Source organism: Gekko japonicus, unplaced genomic scaffold (genome assembly GCF_001447785.1).
Source record: "Gekko japonicus isolate JY-2015 unplaced genomic scaffold, Gekko_japonicus_V1.1 scaffold4361, whole genome shotgun sequence".
Taxonomy (NCBI): domain Eukaryota; kingdom Metazoa; phylum Chordata; class Lepidosauria; order Squamata; family Gekkonidae; genus Gekko; species Gekko japonicus.
In genome coordinates, this window is record NW_015169312.1 from 28,707 (window position 1) to 42,676 (window position 13,970).

Sequence of the window (13,970 nt, forward strand, 5' to 3'; positions counted from 1 at the left end):
GGAAGCAGGGGGCGGGGCTTCGTCATGTGCCCGCCCCCCCCGTACCTCACCCGGGGGAACTGCGATCCCCCGCGTTCCCCCCGAAATGACCTCTGCCCAAATCTATTAAAAAAAAAAACACAAAGCAAATCTACTCCTACAGACAGAGGGAATTAAATGAGATCTGCTCAACTCCCCAGAGGAAGACCAGGATGATAGCGAACTCGACTAGAAAGAGGAGGTCTCCGAAGAGGTCAGCAACCTCACGTTCACTAGCCTGAGAAAACAGTTGAGAAGTTCACGTTCAGAGTGGAGGAGATGAGAACAGCTCCAAAGACAGATGAAGAGACTCAGAACACAGAACTGTGACACTTTCACAGAGACTTTCCTGTCTGGCAACAGGAGTATTCCAGAGTCTGAGACACTCAATCAAGCAGAGTCAGGATTGTTATTTCCCCCCAAAAATAATTATTATGATTAAAAGGAACAAAAAAGTACTTCATTTCACAGATGGAAGAGAACCAGTCTCATATTACAAAGCCTCTTCGTAAGCAAAGGTACTAATTTTAACAACTGGTGATTTTCAAGCTTCCTTTCCTATTCCATTTCCAAATTTGGCAATGACCTTAAGGGATGCAAGAAGAACAATGCAGCCTTTGAGATTCCTAAGACAGCACTGGTTTTAAATGCAGAGTCAGCTACGAAAAAGCATAAATGAAATCATAATTATTGCAAATTCAGACGACTTAGAACAATTGTTCTAAATATAAGCTGGAAATGCTGCTCTTGACATTCAAGAATTTCTACACACCATACATAAAAACGATAGTCTGTGGATTAGCTGGCGAGAGCCCCATCCTTTGAAGATGCGCACTCTGGCTACAAACTCTTCTGCCCCAGTCTTGACTCTTGGTGGTTCTTCATTCTGTCGGACAAAAAAGGCTACCCCCCTCAAGAATTTGGCAGTACTTTGTTTCTTAGGTGGTGATAAATGCTAACATGGTTACCGGACTTTCACTCCAAGATATTGTGAGCTGGGTGGGGCTCCAGGCCCAGTTTAAAGTGCTGGACCTCCAAAGCCCTCAACGGTCTCAGTCCTCGATACCTTAGGGGTCACCTCCTCCCATATAAACCTACCTGGTCATCCTCATTCTCTGTGCACAAGAGAAAGTGCAGTGCGTAGTCAATAGATGTGCTGCGTCTCTGGAACACCCTTCCGAGAGAGGTTCACAGTGTACCATCTTTGTCAGCATTCTGTGAGAGGTGAAAACTGTCCCGCTCAGCAGAACGAAACAAGAGTCCACCTTAGAGACTAACAAAATTTATTCCAGCGTAGCTTTCCTGAGACAGCGCACTTCACGAAGTGAGCTCTGACTCGAAAAAGCTTATGCTGGAATAAATCCTATTAGGCTATCCCGACAGAGATAACTGAACACATCAAACTCATGACGGACTAAAGGTATTCACAAATGTCACCTCAGCCATCCTTACTAACAACCCTGCGGTGTCACTCCCATAATGCAGATGGGAAATTGAAGCTATAAGTGGCTCACCTGAGCAAGTTTTTGGCAGAGAGGAGATTGTGCTGGGATCTCGGAAAACTCCCTGTTCTGTTCTCTAAATCACCGGGCTATACTTACCCTTCATCAGGGCCGGTTCACGGTATTATGTTGCCCCAAACAAGGTACACCTGTCCCTTTCTGGGCTCACACAGGGACCACTCCAGGAGGCAACTGGCTTGGAGAGACAGAATACCTTGATCCATTACATTAAGAGTTGTGCAACGGTGGAATATTCAGCAGCCTCGGGAGGTGGTGAGCTCCCCCTGGCTGGTAGTCTTTAAGCAGCGGCTGGACAAACACTTGTCAGGGATGCTCTAGGCTGATCCTGCATTGAGCAGTGGGTTGGACTAGATGGCCTGTGTGGCCCAACTCTGTGGTTCTATGATTCCTGCTCAAAACATAGCTACAGTTCCCCCCACTGCTGTCCAGTCAGTTCCTTCCCTCACAGTTGCTAGGAGACAAGAGCAGAATGAAAAGTCCCATATAGTCTGGGTCCAACATACCTTCAGGACCACTTACTCCTATAAGAACCTAACTGACCACTGCAGTCACCTTAAACAGCCCTTCTTTGGGTGCCCTCACCATCTGAGGCTAGATGGATGGCGACCCGAGAGAGAGAGTCTTCAGAGTTGTGACACCAAAATCGTGGAAGTCCCTCCTCAGGGAGATCCTCTGCCACCCTCAGTCACTGCCTTCCATTGGCAGTTGAATACTTATCTGTTTCATCTGGCTTTCCTTCACTGGCCCGACTTTCTATGTATGTGTTTTAACTGTGGACACATTGTCACTTTATAGTCTGATGTATTTTTTTACTCAAGCATGGTGTGACGTTTTATGGCCTATGGCTAAGACAATAAAACTTATCTATCTTTAAAAAAAAAAAGGTTCTATACCGTGAATGTTGGGATTGTTTGATTGTTTTGTCCTTTATTGTTGATATGACAGTTTGATTATATGCACTGAATTTATACACCGTTGTTTTATATGCTGTACATCTTGTGAATAAGCTGATGCAAATGTTGTTGTAGTTATATGTTATCAAGTTAAAATTAATAACAAAATTAATCACAAAAAACAACAACTGTGGACACTGCTGATTTTAATTGCTTTTGTATTATGTATTCTAAAGGCCACTTTTAATTTTTTAATTTTTTGCTGCCCTTGGGGAACCTAAGTCGCGTAAAAAGGTGGCGTAGAAATCTTTCAAATAAATAAAACAATAAATAATGCGGCTCGCTGTGACACAAAGGAGGGGGAAACGAACAAGGACCAAGGAAGACTGAGCAGCCTGAACGAAACAGAAGGGAAAAAACTGTGCATCATGTTAAGAACATTTCCCTTTCATTCCATGCTACATGCAAATAATCTCCATCTTGCACTGACCTTTGGACGATTGTATCCGCAGAAGAATGTTAGTTAAAACGGCCTTTTTCTCCCTGACTGTGGAGGTTAAGTATTCGTGGTCCAGAAGTTCAAGAAACAGTTGTAGTTCAACTATTAACTCCTCCATGTCTGAAAACAAAACAGTAACTTTTGAGTAAATGAATTAAATCTAAAAGCATAGTTCAAAACAGATAGCTCAACCAGAACTATAAAAGGAAGCTGCTTTCCCTTATTAAAACCGTGCATGTAACATCTGTCAAGTCTGTTGCCTGTTACAGCCATTTTGGACCATGGCTTCCCCTTTGAGTAGGGGAAAGATCGACTGACGTGTGTTTCGGAAGGGAAGATGTTCAAGCCTATAGGAACAGGGGGACTTCCGGTTTATGGCGGCGTGCTAGCAGACTCACCTCCCGGACCTCCTGGAGGTGAAGCTGTGCTCCAGCCGAAGAAGTGGGTGCGCAGGCTTGCAACCCCCCAGGGGCCCGGCGAAGGGACCCTGGCCATGGAACTTATAAGAGGTCGCCTCTTCGATGGCGGAAAGCCAGAGAATTGAGGCCCCTCTTCGTTCCGATGGTTCTCCATGCTGTGAGACCGTATGGACTTAATGACGCTGTCCGGGACAAGCGCAGGAGATCACGTGGCAGAAACGAAATGAAAGCGAGGTCGAATGACCAATTATGAACGTGAGTCAATTCCGAAGCGTTTAAAGGGGAAAAGATAGCTCCCCACCCCACCGAACCGGGGGGGAGAACGAGCGGGGGAGGGACGCCTCCTATACGCATGAACTTTTGAGCGATCGATGGGGGGAGCGGAAGAAAAAGCCTGTAGGAACAGGACTTGGGTAGCCAACTGGTGATCTCGGGGCCAAATCTAAGTGCTCAGAGCATTTCTACCTCCTGTCAGCCCTACCCAGTTTTAACTGAGGTAAGGCAAAAAAAAAGGTCTGCCCACACTTTTCCTTATGAAAAATATTTTTGAAGTCGGAAGGGATGATCCATGTTCCATTGCTGCATCTGCCTTTGCATTTTATATGCCTGAGACTATGGGCTCCCTGACCGCTCAGTAACAGTGCTTCATCGTTTCCAATAGTTAAATGACATAGTCAAATGTATTGTTCACCTTTTCCTGCAGACTTTGTTCATTTGGGGCCAAAGCAGTCCCTCCAAAGGGTAACTCGCATCTTTTGGAATTTTAGGCAGGCCATTTTCCCCAGTTGCAATGGCTTGACAGTCGGCAGAGTAAAGGTGTTTTATTCTGTTCAGCCCGCCCAAAGGATATTGTTATTTATTTACTTCAGTTATGCCTTGCCTTTCTTCCCAGTGCTTACTTTGTTCTCCTCTCCTCTGTTTCCTCCTCACAACAACCTTGTGAGGTGGGTTAGGCTGAGAGCCCAAGATCACCCAATAAGCTTCCACAGCAGAGTGGGGAACTTTATTTTATTTATTTATTTTTTTATTTATTTTCATACTTATACCCCGCCCTCCCCAGTGGGCTCAGGGCGGCTCACAGAGGCAAGAACAACTTGCCATGATAAAACAATATATACAAAACAGTTTAAAACTTGAACCTGGGTGTCCCAGATCTTAGTCTGACAGCCCAACAGCTCAATTTCTCCCCCCCGGTCATTAAAAACTGGTGCACCACAAGCAGAAATCAAACCGAACTTTTAGGGATTGGCAGATGGCCATGAGGTACAAGGGTCTGTTTGAATGGATGCCTGCCTGAGATCTGAGTGCCGTGTGCCCATACATAAATGTGCCTACATAAATAAAGTCATCTTGGGTAAGGAACTCTTTTCGTATGCTTATTTTTTGCATGGCAGGAGAGAGGAGAAGAGAAGAGATTGGATTTATACCCCGCCCTTCACTACTCAAAGGTGTCTCAGAGCGGTTTACAAACTCCTTTCCCTTCCCCTCCCCACAACAGACACCCTGTGAGGTAGCCGGGGCTGAGAGAGCTCTTGACAGAAACTGCTCTTTTTCAAGAACAGCTCATTATCAGAACTATGGCTTGCCCAAGGTCATCCAGCCAGGTACAAGTGGAGGAGTGGGGAATCAAACACACTTAACCACTACACCAAACAGACATGGAGGAGGAATTCAATGACAAAGTTTCATACTCGGTAGGGAGTAGTGGATTAAAGGCGGAAAACTGATCTACAGCAACACTTCTGGAATCTAAAAAAAAATGTCTTAAAGTGAGTTTGGCTGTTCAGATGTCATCCGCCAAAAGAAATGTCTTTGTATGTACAACTGGATGTTAAGAGGACAAATACCTGAACAACTATTAAAGAAAGCCACAAACCTCGATGGCATTTTAAAAGAAAATGACAAATTCATGGGAGGTCACCTGGCCATCAATTGATATTAGCCGTATTAACGAAAGGAAACCTCCATGTTCAGGAGCTGTACAGCAGCAGCTGAAGTCTGTCTTCTGAGCCCCGCTTTGGGCCCTCTAGAAGACTCTGGCTGGCAACTGCTATAGGCAGAATGCCAACTTGATCCAGCAAGGCCATTTTTATGAAAATGAAGACTCGCTTGGAGCAATGGTGTGCCCTACTGGGAAGTTTAAACAAAGCATGGATAAAAATGCCCATTCCCCTCTGCACGCTTTCAAAATTGCAGTCTTTCCCATTCACTCACAGCTTCATTAGCACCCCCTCGCCTGAACCACAGGCCTCAGCTGGGCACAGCCCTGATGACATTCGGAACCAATCGCTAGCCACACACACTGTGCAGAAAACAAAGCAGTCATCAGATTAAAAAAAAGAAAAAAAGAACACTTCTTTCAACTTGCCAGCTGCTTCAGAGGCACACTTGAAAATTTATTAGGCTGACGACGGAAGAAACTGCTGCCGCACCTATTTTCCTTAAAGATCCCCTACAATTGCTAAGCTTTGCAAACAATAAAGATTCCCAACTTTTAGAGTCGTGGTCCAAAATAACCTTTAAAACCCACAGAATCCTTCATAAAAACCAGTTAAAAGAATTGGTCGTTTTCCATTTGTCAGTTTGAAATATCTTCTGCCAGATCTTTTCAGGCGATCGAGTCACCTGAACTGAATGCAAAACACCACACATTGGTCTCTCCTCTTAAGTGTTTCTGTGTTAGTATATTCTTGGACAACTAAGTGGAAGTCAGTTAACCATCCCAGGGCGACAGAGAGGAGGAGATAGGGGATTTGCATTAATTTCACCAACTGCCACCAACATTAATTTCACCAACTGCCACCAACATTATCTAGGACGCCGGTGACTGAGAATGGTCACGACGGGATTTGGCACGTCTGGGGACGCAGCTGCCAACTGTCTAGAAAACAGCTGTGATAAAGAAAAGTAACTAGTAGAGGCCTTGCTTCAAATATCATATTACAGTATATTTCACATCCAAATACCCTGCGTAAAACAGGTGTGTGGAGAGATCGACATGGCACTTGAATTAGCTCATAACAAACCTTCTACTGCGCAAATTAGACTGGAGATCGACAACTGAACCTTCTGTCTTGACTCTGCTTTTTCTTAAGGGCAGTCATTAAAGGTAAAGGTAAAGGTCTCCCTTGCTCGAAAGCCAGTCGAGTCTGACTCTAGGGTTGCGGTGCTCATCTCCGCTTCAAAGCCGAAGAGCCAGCGCTGCCCGAAGACGTTTCCGTGGTCATGTGGCCGGCATGACTAAACACCAAGGCGCACGGAACACTGTCATTAGTCAACTGAGACCACAGGGCAGGGGGGGAGGGGGATTAATCCCACTTGGGCTGCAGTCAGACGTGCCATTTGGCATGGAGGAGAAAGCGCCCCTATTTCCCCCGGAGTAGTTTGACTCGCAGTCGCACGCACACACAACCCCTTTGTGCTGCGACTTAGCCCATCACTGTGTGATCAGACGCCAGTGAGTTTTTGGGGGGATGTCTTTTTTCCCCCATTTGCATACATGAGTCACACCTCCACACAGAGAGTTCCCCATGGAGTATGCCGTTATGCGCATACTGCTAAGCGAGGGGGGGAAAGGGCACTGAGTTGGGAGACCATCCCAATGGCTTAAGAGCATACTTGAGCGATCAGTCTAGGGAAAATCCATCCACGGCCCACTGGCAAGTGTTAGGTGTTATGTATGGAATGGAATGTATGTATGCATTGAGCTTGAGTCTGATGCAAGGTACTGTAAACCGACCTATCAGAACAAGGGAAGTTCTGGAGGGAAGCAAAGTGATTGGTCTTTATGTACTATACAAGACGGGGACCCGCGATACTCGCAGGGGGGGGAGAAGAGCTCCGTCTCCTCCATCCCCCCCGCTCGATCTCCCCGAGGAGGAGGCGGCGAAGCCGGTCCTCCCCCCCCGCCCGGCTCCGAGGCGGCGGCTGCGAGGCCAGCTGCAGAGCATTCCCTGCGCATGCGCAGGGGACGCTCTGTCACTTTTGGGGGGATTTAAGTATCCCCCCGATGTTCTTCTGACTTCTGTTCAATAAAGCTGTTATCACTGTTCACCTGCTGCCCCGAGTCTCATATTTAACATTAGGACCGGACTTTCCCTGGTGTTTTTTTAATTCCGTTTCTGCGGCGGAGCAGCATGGGGCGCAGATAGGCTTGCCAAGTCCCCCCGGGGGCGGGGGAACCCCCACCCCAGAGGCCCGTTCTCCGCCAGCGGCGGATCAGGCCCCGGGGGGAACCCCACCCCGATGTGCGCGTCACCCGGAAGTGATGCGACCACGCCAGGCACGCTGGGGGCGGGGCCACAGTCATCCGAGGGAAAACTCTATGGCGCGCTCCAGACTCCAGACAGGAGTCCCCCGCTCCGGAGGAATTTACACTTGGCAACCCTAGGCGCTGACGACTGCGGGACCTTTCCCAGACGTTGCTGTCTGATCGTGCACTTTAGATCGATCAGGCATTCGCAGCTATGTGAGATCTAAAGGCACGTTGCACCACAGCCTTCTAGTTTTCCCCAAGGCTATCTACCACGCTAGGGAAACATGGAAATATCAGCAGAAAAGAGCAAGAGTCCAGGAGCACCTGAAAGACTAACGAAATTAGCAGGATATTAGCAGGACATTAGCAGGCAAATGACAATAGCAGGTGTGACTGGATTTAGGTGACACGTGCAGAGGGGTAATAGGTGTGGAGAAATCAGCACGGGTAATGAGACAAAAAACCTAGGTCTCCATTCAGTCCAGGTGGATGCATTGTCTTGAGCTTCATTACCATTTAGAATGATCAGTTACTGATAATGAAGCTCAAGACAATACATCCACCTGGATCGAATCGAGACCTAGGTTTCCTGTCTCATCACCAATGCTGATTTCTCCACTATTGCCCCTCTGCATATCTTACCTAAGTCCAATCACACCTACTATTGTCATTCACCTGCTAATGTCATTCGGCATCTGAAATCACCCCTCTCTCCAATAAGTAGAACAGATGGACTCCCATTCTCGCTGTATCTGAAGAAGTGAGCGGTGACTCATGAAAGCTCTTACCCTGCCACATATTTTGCTGGTTTTTAAGGTGCTGCTGGACTCTTTTCTACTGCTGCAGACAGACTAACACAGCTACCCATCTTGATCTGTCGAACTGTTAGGAAGTCCTTTGAGGTAAAGTATATAACAGTTTTAGAGGCAGATCCATTGCTTCCTCTTGCCTCTTCTCTGATGCAAAGCACCCCCCCCCGACCTTACTTTGATCAGAGAAAAAAGAAATCCCCGTATAGCACAGTATATTATTGCCTGCAACCTTGTTACACTCTGAGACTTGATGGAAAGTCTCTTTCCCACTGCCCAACGCCAGAGGTGTCGAACTCATTTGTTACGAGGGCCAGATCTGACATAAATGTCAATTCTTCAGGCTGGGCCATGTTTGCCATAAAACGTAATGCCAGGTACTGGAGATATAAACTGCATAAAGGACAGCAGCTGGTAAGCTCCGAATTGTATCCTCACTGCAAGTCCCTGGGAGGGGGGTGCAAAGGAAAACCCATCTGGGCAGACTGGAGAGCCAGCGGTGCAGCACTGGGTGGACGCTCCCGCACCGCTTGACTGCTGCAGAGGAGGTTGTTCCGCCATACTGAAGCCACTATTGGAGGGGCTCTGCCCTTTCCGCCTTGAGCAGTCTCCTGTTCCCTCCCTTGCACTGGATGGGCCAGTTCTGGCCACCGGGCCTTATGTTTGACACCCCTGCTCTACGCCAATCCTATTTGCATGTTATGCATGGTATTCACATGGATATGAATGTGTGTGTGCATGTATTTTTATAATGGATAGAGGCTGATCAGTCCCTCAAATGCCTCCTCCAAAAGCAGAATTAGCACGAATTCCCACTTACTGTTGCCTGAGAAAAGTGAGACCTTTGGTTTGTTTCCCTCATTTGGCATTATGCTTACTTATTGTACAAGGACTTCACTATCTATTTATCAATAACAACCAGTGTTCCCTCTAAGCTGAGTTAGTGTGAGCTAGCTCACAGTTTTTTAGCCTCTGGCTCACACATTTTTGTCTTAGCTCAGGAAGGATGGCTCCAGAGCAAATTTATGCAGTAGCCAAATTGCTCGCTCACAGCTTCAATGGCACCTTAGAGGGAGCATTGATAACAACCACTACTGAATTATCCAAATTTAGTGCATATATTCTGGACACAGTTCTAGGACATGTGTTCGAACACCAGCTGAACTCTGATGTCAGTTTTTAAGTTAATTGTTTTTGAACTTTTTATTGCATTTTCACTACATACTACACAGGGCAAGGAATAAGGAAACACTAGCTAAAACATAAAACTAAACAAGAATCTAATACGATACAAATAGCTTATTTCAAAGTTTCCCTTAGCTTTAACATTCTAAAGATGAAGGATGAGATTAACTGTTCCAAGTATACTACAGCACAAACAATATTAGCCAAATAGGTGTATCCTGGTACATTAGACTTAATAGCATTGAACTTTCAGAATTGATTCATTATTTCTTCTTTTCCCCTTTACGCTTATCTTTGTCATAGTCCCATTTGACTTTGAGAAATCTGGGGGCACCTGCTCCCATATCAGATTCAGAGTCTTCCCCTGAGGAACTGCCCGATATACTGCTACTACTTCCTGATCCATTTCACTGTTGTCTTTTAAATTCAGAACTGCCCCCTCAAAGAGATTAAAATTAAAACTGGTGTGCACAATCTTCTTTCAGAGCTAAAATACTTGCTCAATCTCTGCATAAAGAGGCCAGCAAAGCTGTGAAACACCTATGCAGTGTAATTCAATATCCCCTTTGAGCATAAATATATCCAGTGAAAATAGACAGGGCTATTCCAGACGCAATTCTCCATCCGTTGTTCAAGCACCTTCTCCATATGTATTTTCGGGGGAGGGGGGGAGGCGGTGAGATACCAAAATGCAGTGTCTGAAACAAGCACTGTGCTTACTCAGGAAACTTAAGTTTATCAATACCTAGGTTTGCTACTTAATTAGATCATTCTATTTTATAATATTTCTTGAATGTGCAATTTCCGGGTTTTTGTTTTTGCAATTTACACAGAGGCTGTAAAACAAATGCCTTTTGAGGGAACAGCAAAAATTCAACAGCGGACAACACATAACATTTTTATTAGCTAAATCATTCAACAGAACAGATACATTTTTCCAGGGCTCTTTTTGTAGAAAAAGCCCAGCAGGAACTCATTAGCATAATAGGCTACACCCAACAGCAGGAACCCATTAGCATACTGGGCCACACCCCTGACAGCACAGCTCATTAGCACATTAGGCCGCACCCCCATGTTACCAGAAGTGTGGTCATCCAGCCACACCCACCTTTTGCTTCTTTTTCTGTTTACCTTGTTTGTTGTCAAAACCCAGGGCCTTTTTTTGTAGCAGGAACTCCTTTGCATGTTAGGCCACACACCCCTAATGTAGCCAATCCTAATGAGTTCCTGCTGTTGGGTGTGGCCTATTATGCTGAGTTCCTGCTGGGCGCGGCCAACTTGGGAGCCAGCCGGAACTCCGTTCCTGTGCGTTCCTGCCCAAAAATAGCCCTGCATTTTTCAAATCCAGTAGCGTTAAGATGTTATTTCTTCTCAGTCGTTGTCTGCTCCAAAAGCGACAGTTACTTCTCAACAAATGAAAGACGTCAGATATTGAGAGTATTCTGTGGCACTGCACTCCAGGACCGCACCTAACTGAAGGAAGCTGCCTGTGTGTGCCAAATGCTGAGGGGTGTAGCAGAGACTGCAAGTCTTAGAAGAACATTACATCAGGCATCAGTGCGCCAGAAGTGATCAAACAGAGTTCCCCTCTCCCTGTCCACAAAAAGTATTCAGAAGAAGGAATGCCTCTTCTGTTACTGTGGTTAACAAAGCTCTTTATACATCCCGGGGGGGGGGGGGGGGGTTTTTTTGTTTCACTTACTACAGGCCACACATGGTCTAGACAAGGATTTGTGTATCTTTTAGGCCTTGTGTGGATTGAAGACGAAGCCTGGCACAAACGTAGCCAGTTTGGTGTAGTGGTTAAGTGCGCGGACTCTAATCTCGGAGAATCAGGTTTGATTCCCCACTTCTCCCCGTGCAGCTGCTGGTGTGCCCTTGGGTCAGTCACAAGTTCTCTCAGAGCTGTTCTCTCAAGAGCAGTCCTTGAAAGAGCGGTCAGCCCCACCTGCCTCACAGTGGGTCTGTTTGTGGGGAGGGGAAGGGAGGGAAAGCCGCTCTGAGACTCCAAGTGAAGGGCGGAGTATAAATCCAATCTCCTCCTCCTCCTCTTCCTCTTCTTCATTAAATATAATGCAAATCAATGTTCCCTCTAATTCCACCCCCCTACTGAGCGGAGCAGTTCATATCCTGAGCAGAATGTAACTGCTCTAATCTTAAAATGGGCCATGGGCCATGCCAGACCCTTGGCGGCTCCAGTTTGCTGCTGAGCAGGGCTTCCTGTGTTAATGAGCGACCACTCATGCACACAGCTTAGAGAGAACACTGGTGCAAATTAACCTCACAGAACGACACTTCACAGCACAGTAAGGGAAAACAGAGGATGCGTACATTACAAAGACCATCAGTCCTCCAAGATCATGCATGCATAACCATCTGAGCAAAGACAAATTTTTAACTTTTACTACATTTCATTCTTTTTCTCAATTTATTTTTTTAAAAATATACAATATGCACATGTGTTGCACGTGTTAAGTGCCTGGGCTATGTGCCGTCAAGCCGCTTCCAATTTATGGCAACCCTACGAATTAATGTCCTCCAAAATGTCCTATTGTTAACAGCCTTGCTCGGGTCTTGCAAACCGAGGGCCATGACTTCCTGGATGAAGTTGGGGTGTGGTCACATATGCCAGATAAAATGGGGGGGGGAGCGAGGCTATTTCCACTGGAGGAAATAGACATGCAGCTGCACGCTCACACCTCCCTTTGAAGCTGCGGGCACAGCCCGTCAATGTGTGATCGGACGCAACTCCAGGTGAGTTGGGGTTGTTTTTTTGACCATTTGTTTCCTATGCGCTTAAATGAGAAATCGATGAATCGCACTTCCGCACTGAGGGCTCCCTATGGGGTTTGCGATGATGCACATACTGCGAAGGTGGGGGAAACAACGGCACGGAGTCGGGATGGCCTGATCACACCATCCTGATGGCATGAGCAGGGGTCATTTCCTGCAGGAGCGCACAGGAGCGGAGGTCTGGCAGTAAAGAGCCCAGGGGGCGGGCACATGCAACAAGCCCCACCCCCAGCTCCCAGCAGCCCTCAGTCAGAGCAAGAAGCAGCCAGGTAAGTTGCAGAGGGCCCCCTGGTCCAAAACAGTCCAGTGGCACCTTTAAGACCAAGTTTTATTCAGGTACAAGCTCTCCCTCCTCTGCGAGGACAGATCTGCACGTTCTTTCGGGGAAACACGGTAGCTAGCAATCGAAAAGAGTCCAGTGGAGCCTGAGCGGTGGGTGTTGCCTTCTGACACATTTCCGGTCATGTCAGGGGGCGTGGCATATGCAAATAAGGTATGCTAATGAATTATGCTAATGAGCTCCTGCACCTCTTTTTCTACGAAATTACCCCTGGACATGAGAGCAAGCTGGAGTGATCAGACAGGGAAAAGTCCATCCGTGGCCCATCGCAACCTGTTTACTACTGGATTTTAACTCCGCTTCTGCAGCGGAGCAGAACAGGCTGCCAACAGCTGCGGGGCGCTTCCCAGGTTTTGTTCTCTGATCACGCCCTTTAAATCCACCCAGCATTTATGCCTATGTCAGTAGGAGCTGCGGTGGCTCAAGTGGTTAAGACACTGAACTGCAGGCTGTGGAAGGTCAGTAGTTCAGCAGTTCGAGACCCGGGTGCCACATGACGGAGTGAGCCCCCGTCTCTAGTTCCAGCTCCTGCCAACCTTCGGTGGGAAGGTAACAGCGTTCCGTGCGCCTTGGTGTTTAGTCATGCCGGCCACATGACCACGGAAACGTCTTCGGACAGCGCTGGCTCTTCGGCTTGGAAACGGAGATGAGCACCGCAACCCTATAGTCGGACTTGACTGGCTTTCGAGCAAGGGAACCTTTACCTTTTACAGGTCTGATTGTGCATATAATCACAGCCTCAGTCCATCTCATGTTGAGTCTTCCTAGCGTTATTGTCTTTTCCATTGAGTCTTGTATTCTTAAGACTATCAAATGCAAGGCCTACTATCAAATAACCATTTCCTCCAATAAATGCACCTTTTTCCCTAACCCTCAAAAGAGGAGGAGGGGAAAGGGAGGGAGAAAGGGGGAAATGACAGAAGGAAAAAATCAAGAAACAAAATGGGAGGGGAAGGGGGGGGGGTTAAACATGATCCGAAAAGATAAAGTCTTATATCAAGTTCCACAGAGCTCAAAAAATTCAGCCCAAATATTTCATTCCTGTATTCAGTCACACTGCATTCTAACACAACCATGACCTATATGTGGTTATAATTCTAATTAATTGCTTTTGTTCTTTTTTTTAAAGCAGCTGAATAAATATGCCAATTCTCTGGTCTCTAATGGATCCAAATCAGTTCTTTTAATGCAGTTGCAGCTGTAATCAATCCTGTAATTTGTTCCAAAAGCCTCAGA

General features: G+C 46.6%; 1 protein-coding gene across 1 annotated transcript in view; it reads right to left on the reverse strand.

Moving 5' to 3' along the window:
* LOC107115000 (actin filament-associated protein 1) overlaps positions 1-3,051 on the reverse strand; it is a gene marked incomplete at its 3' end in the record, with an annotated part of 27,467 nt that extends 24,416 nt beyond the window's left edge. The window contains exon 1 of the mRNA XM_015416608.1: positions 2,925-3,051. Coding sequence (XP_015272094.1) covers positions 2,925-3,051 — 127 coding nt within the window. The remainder of the gene's footprint in view (positions 1-2,924) is intronic.
* Positions 3,052-13,970: the final 10,919 nt, after the last annotated feature.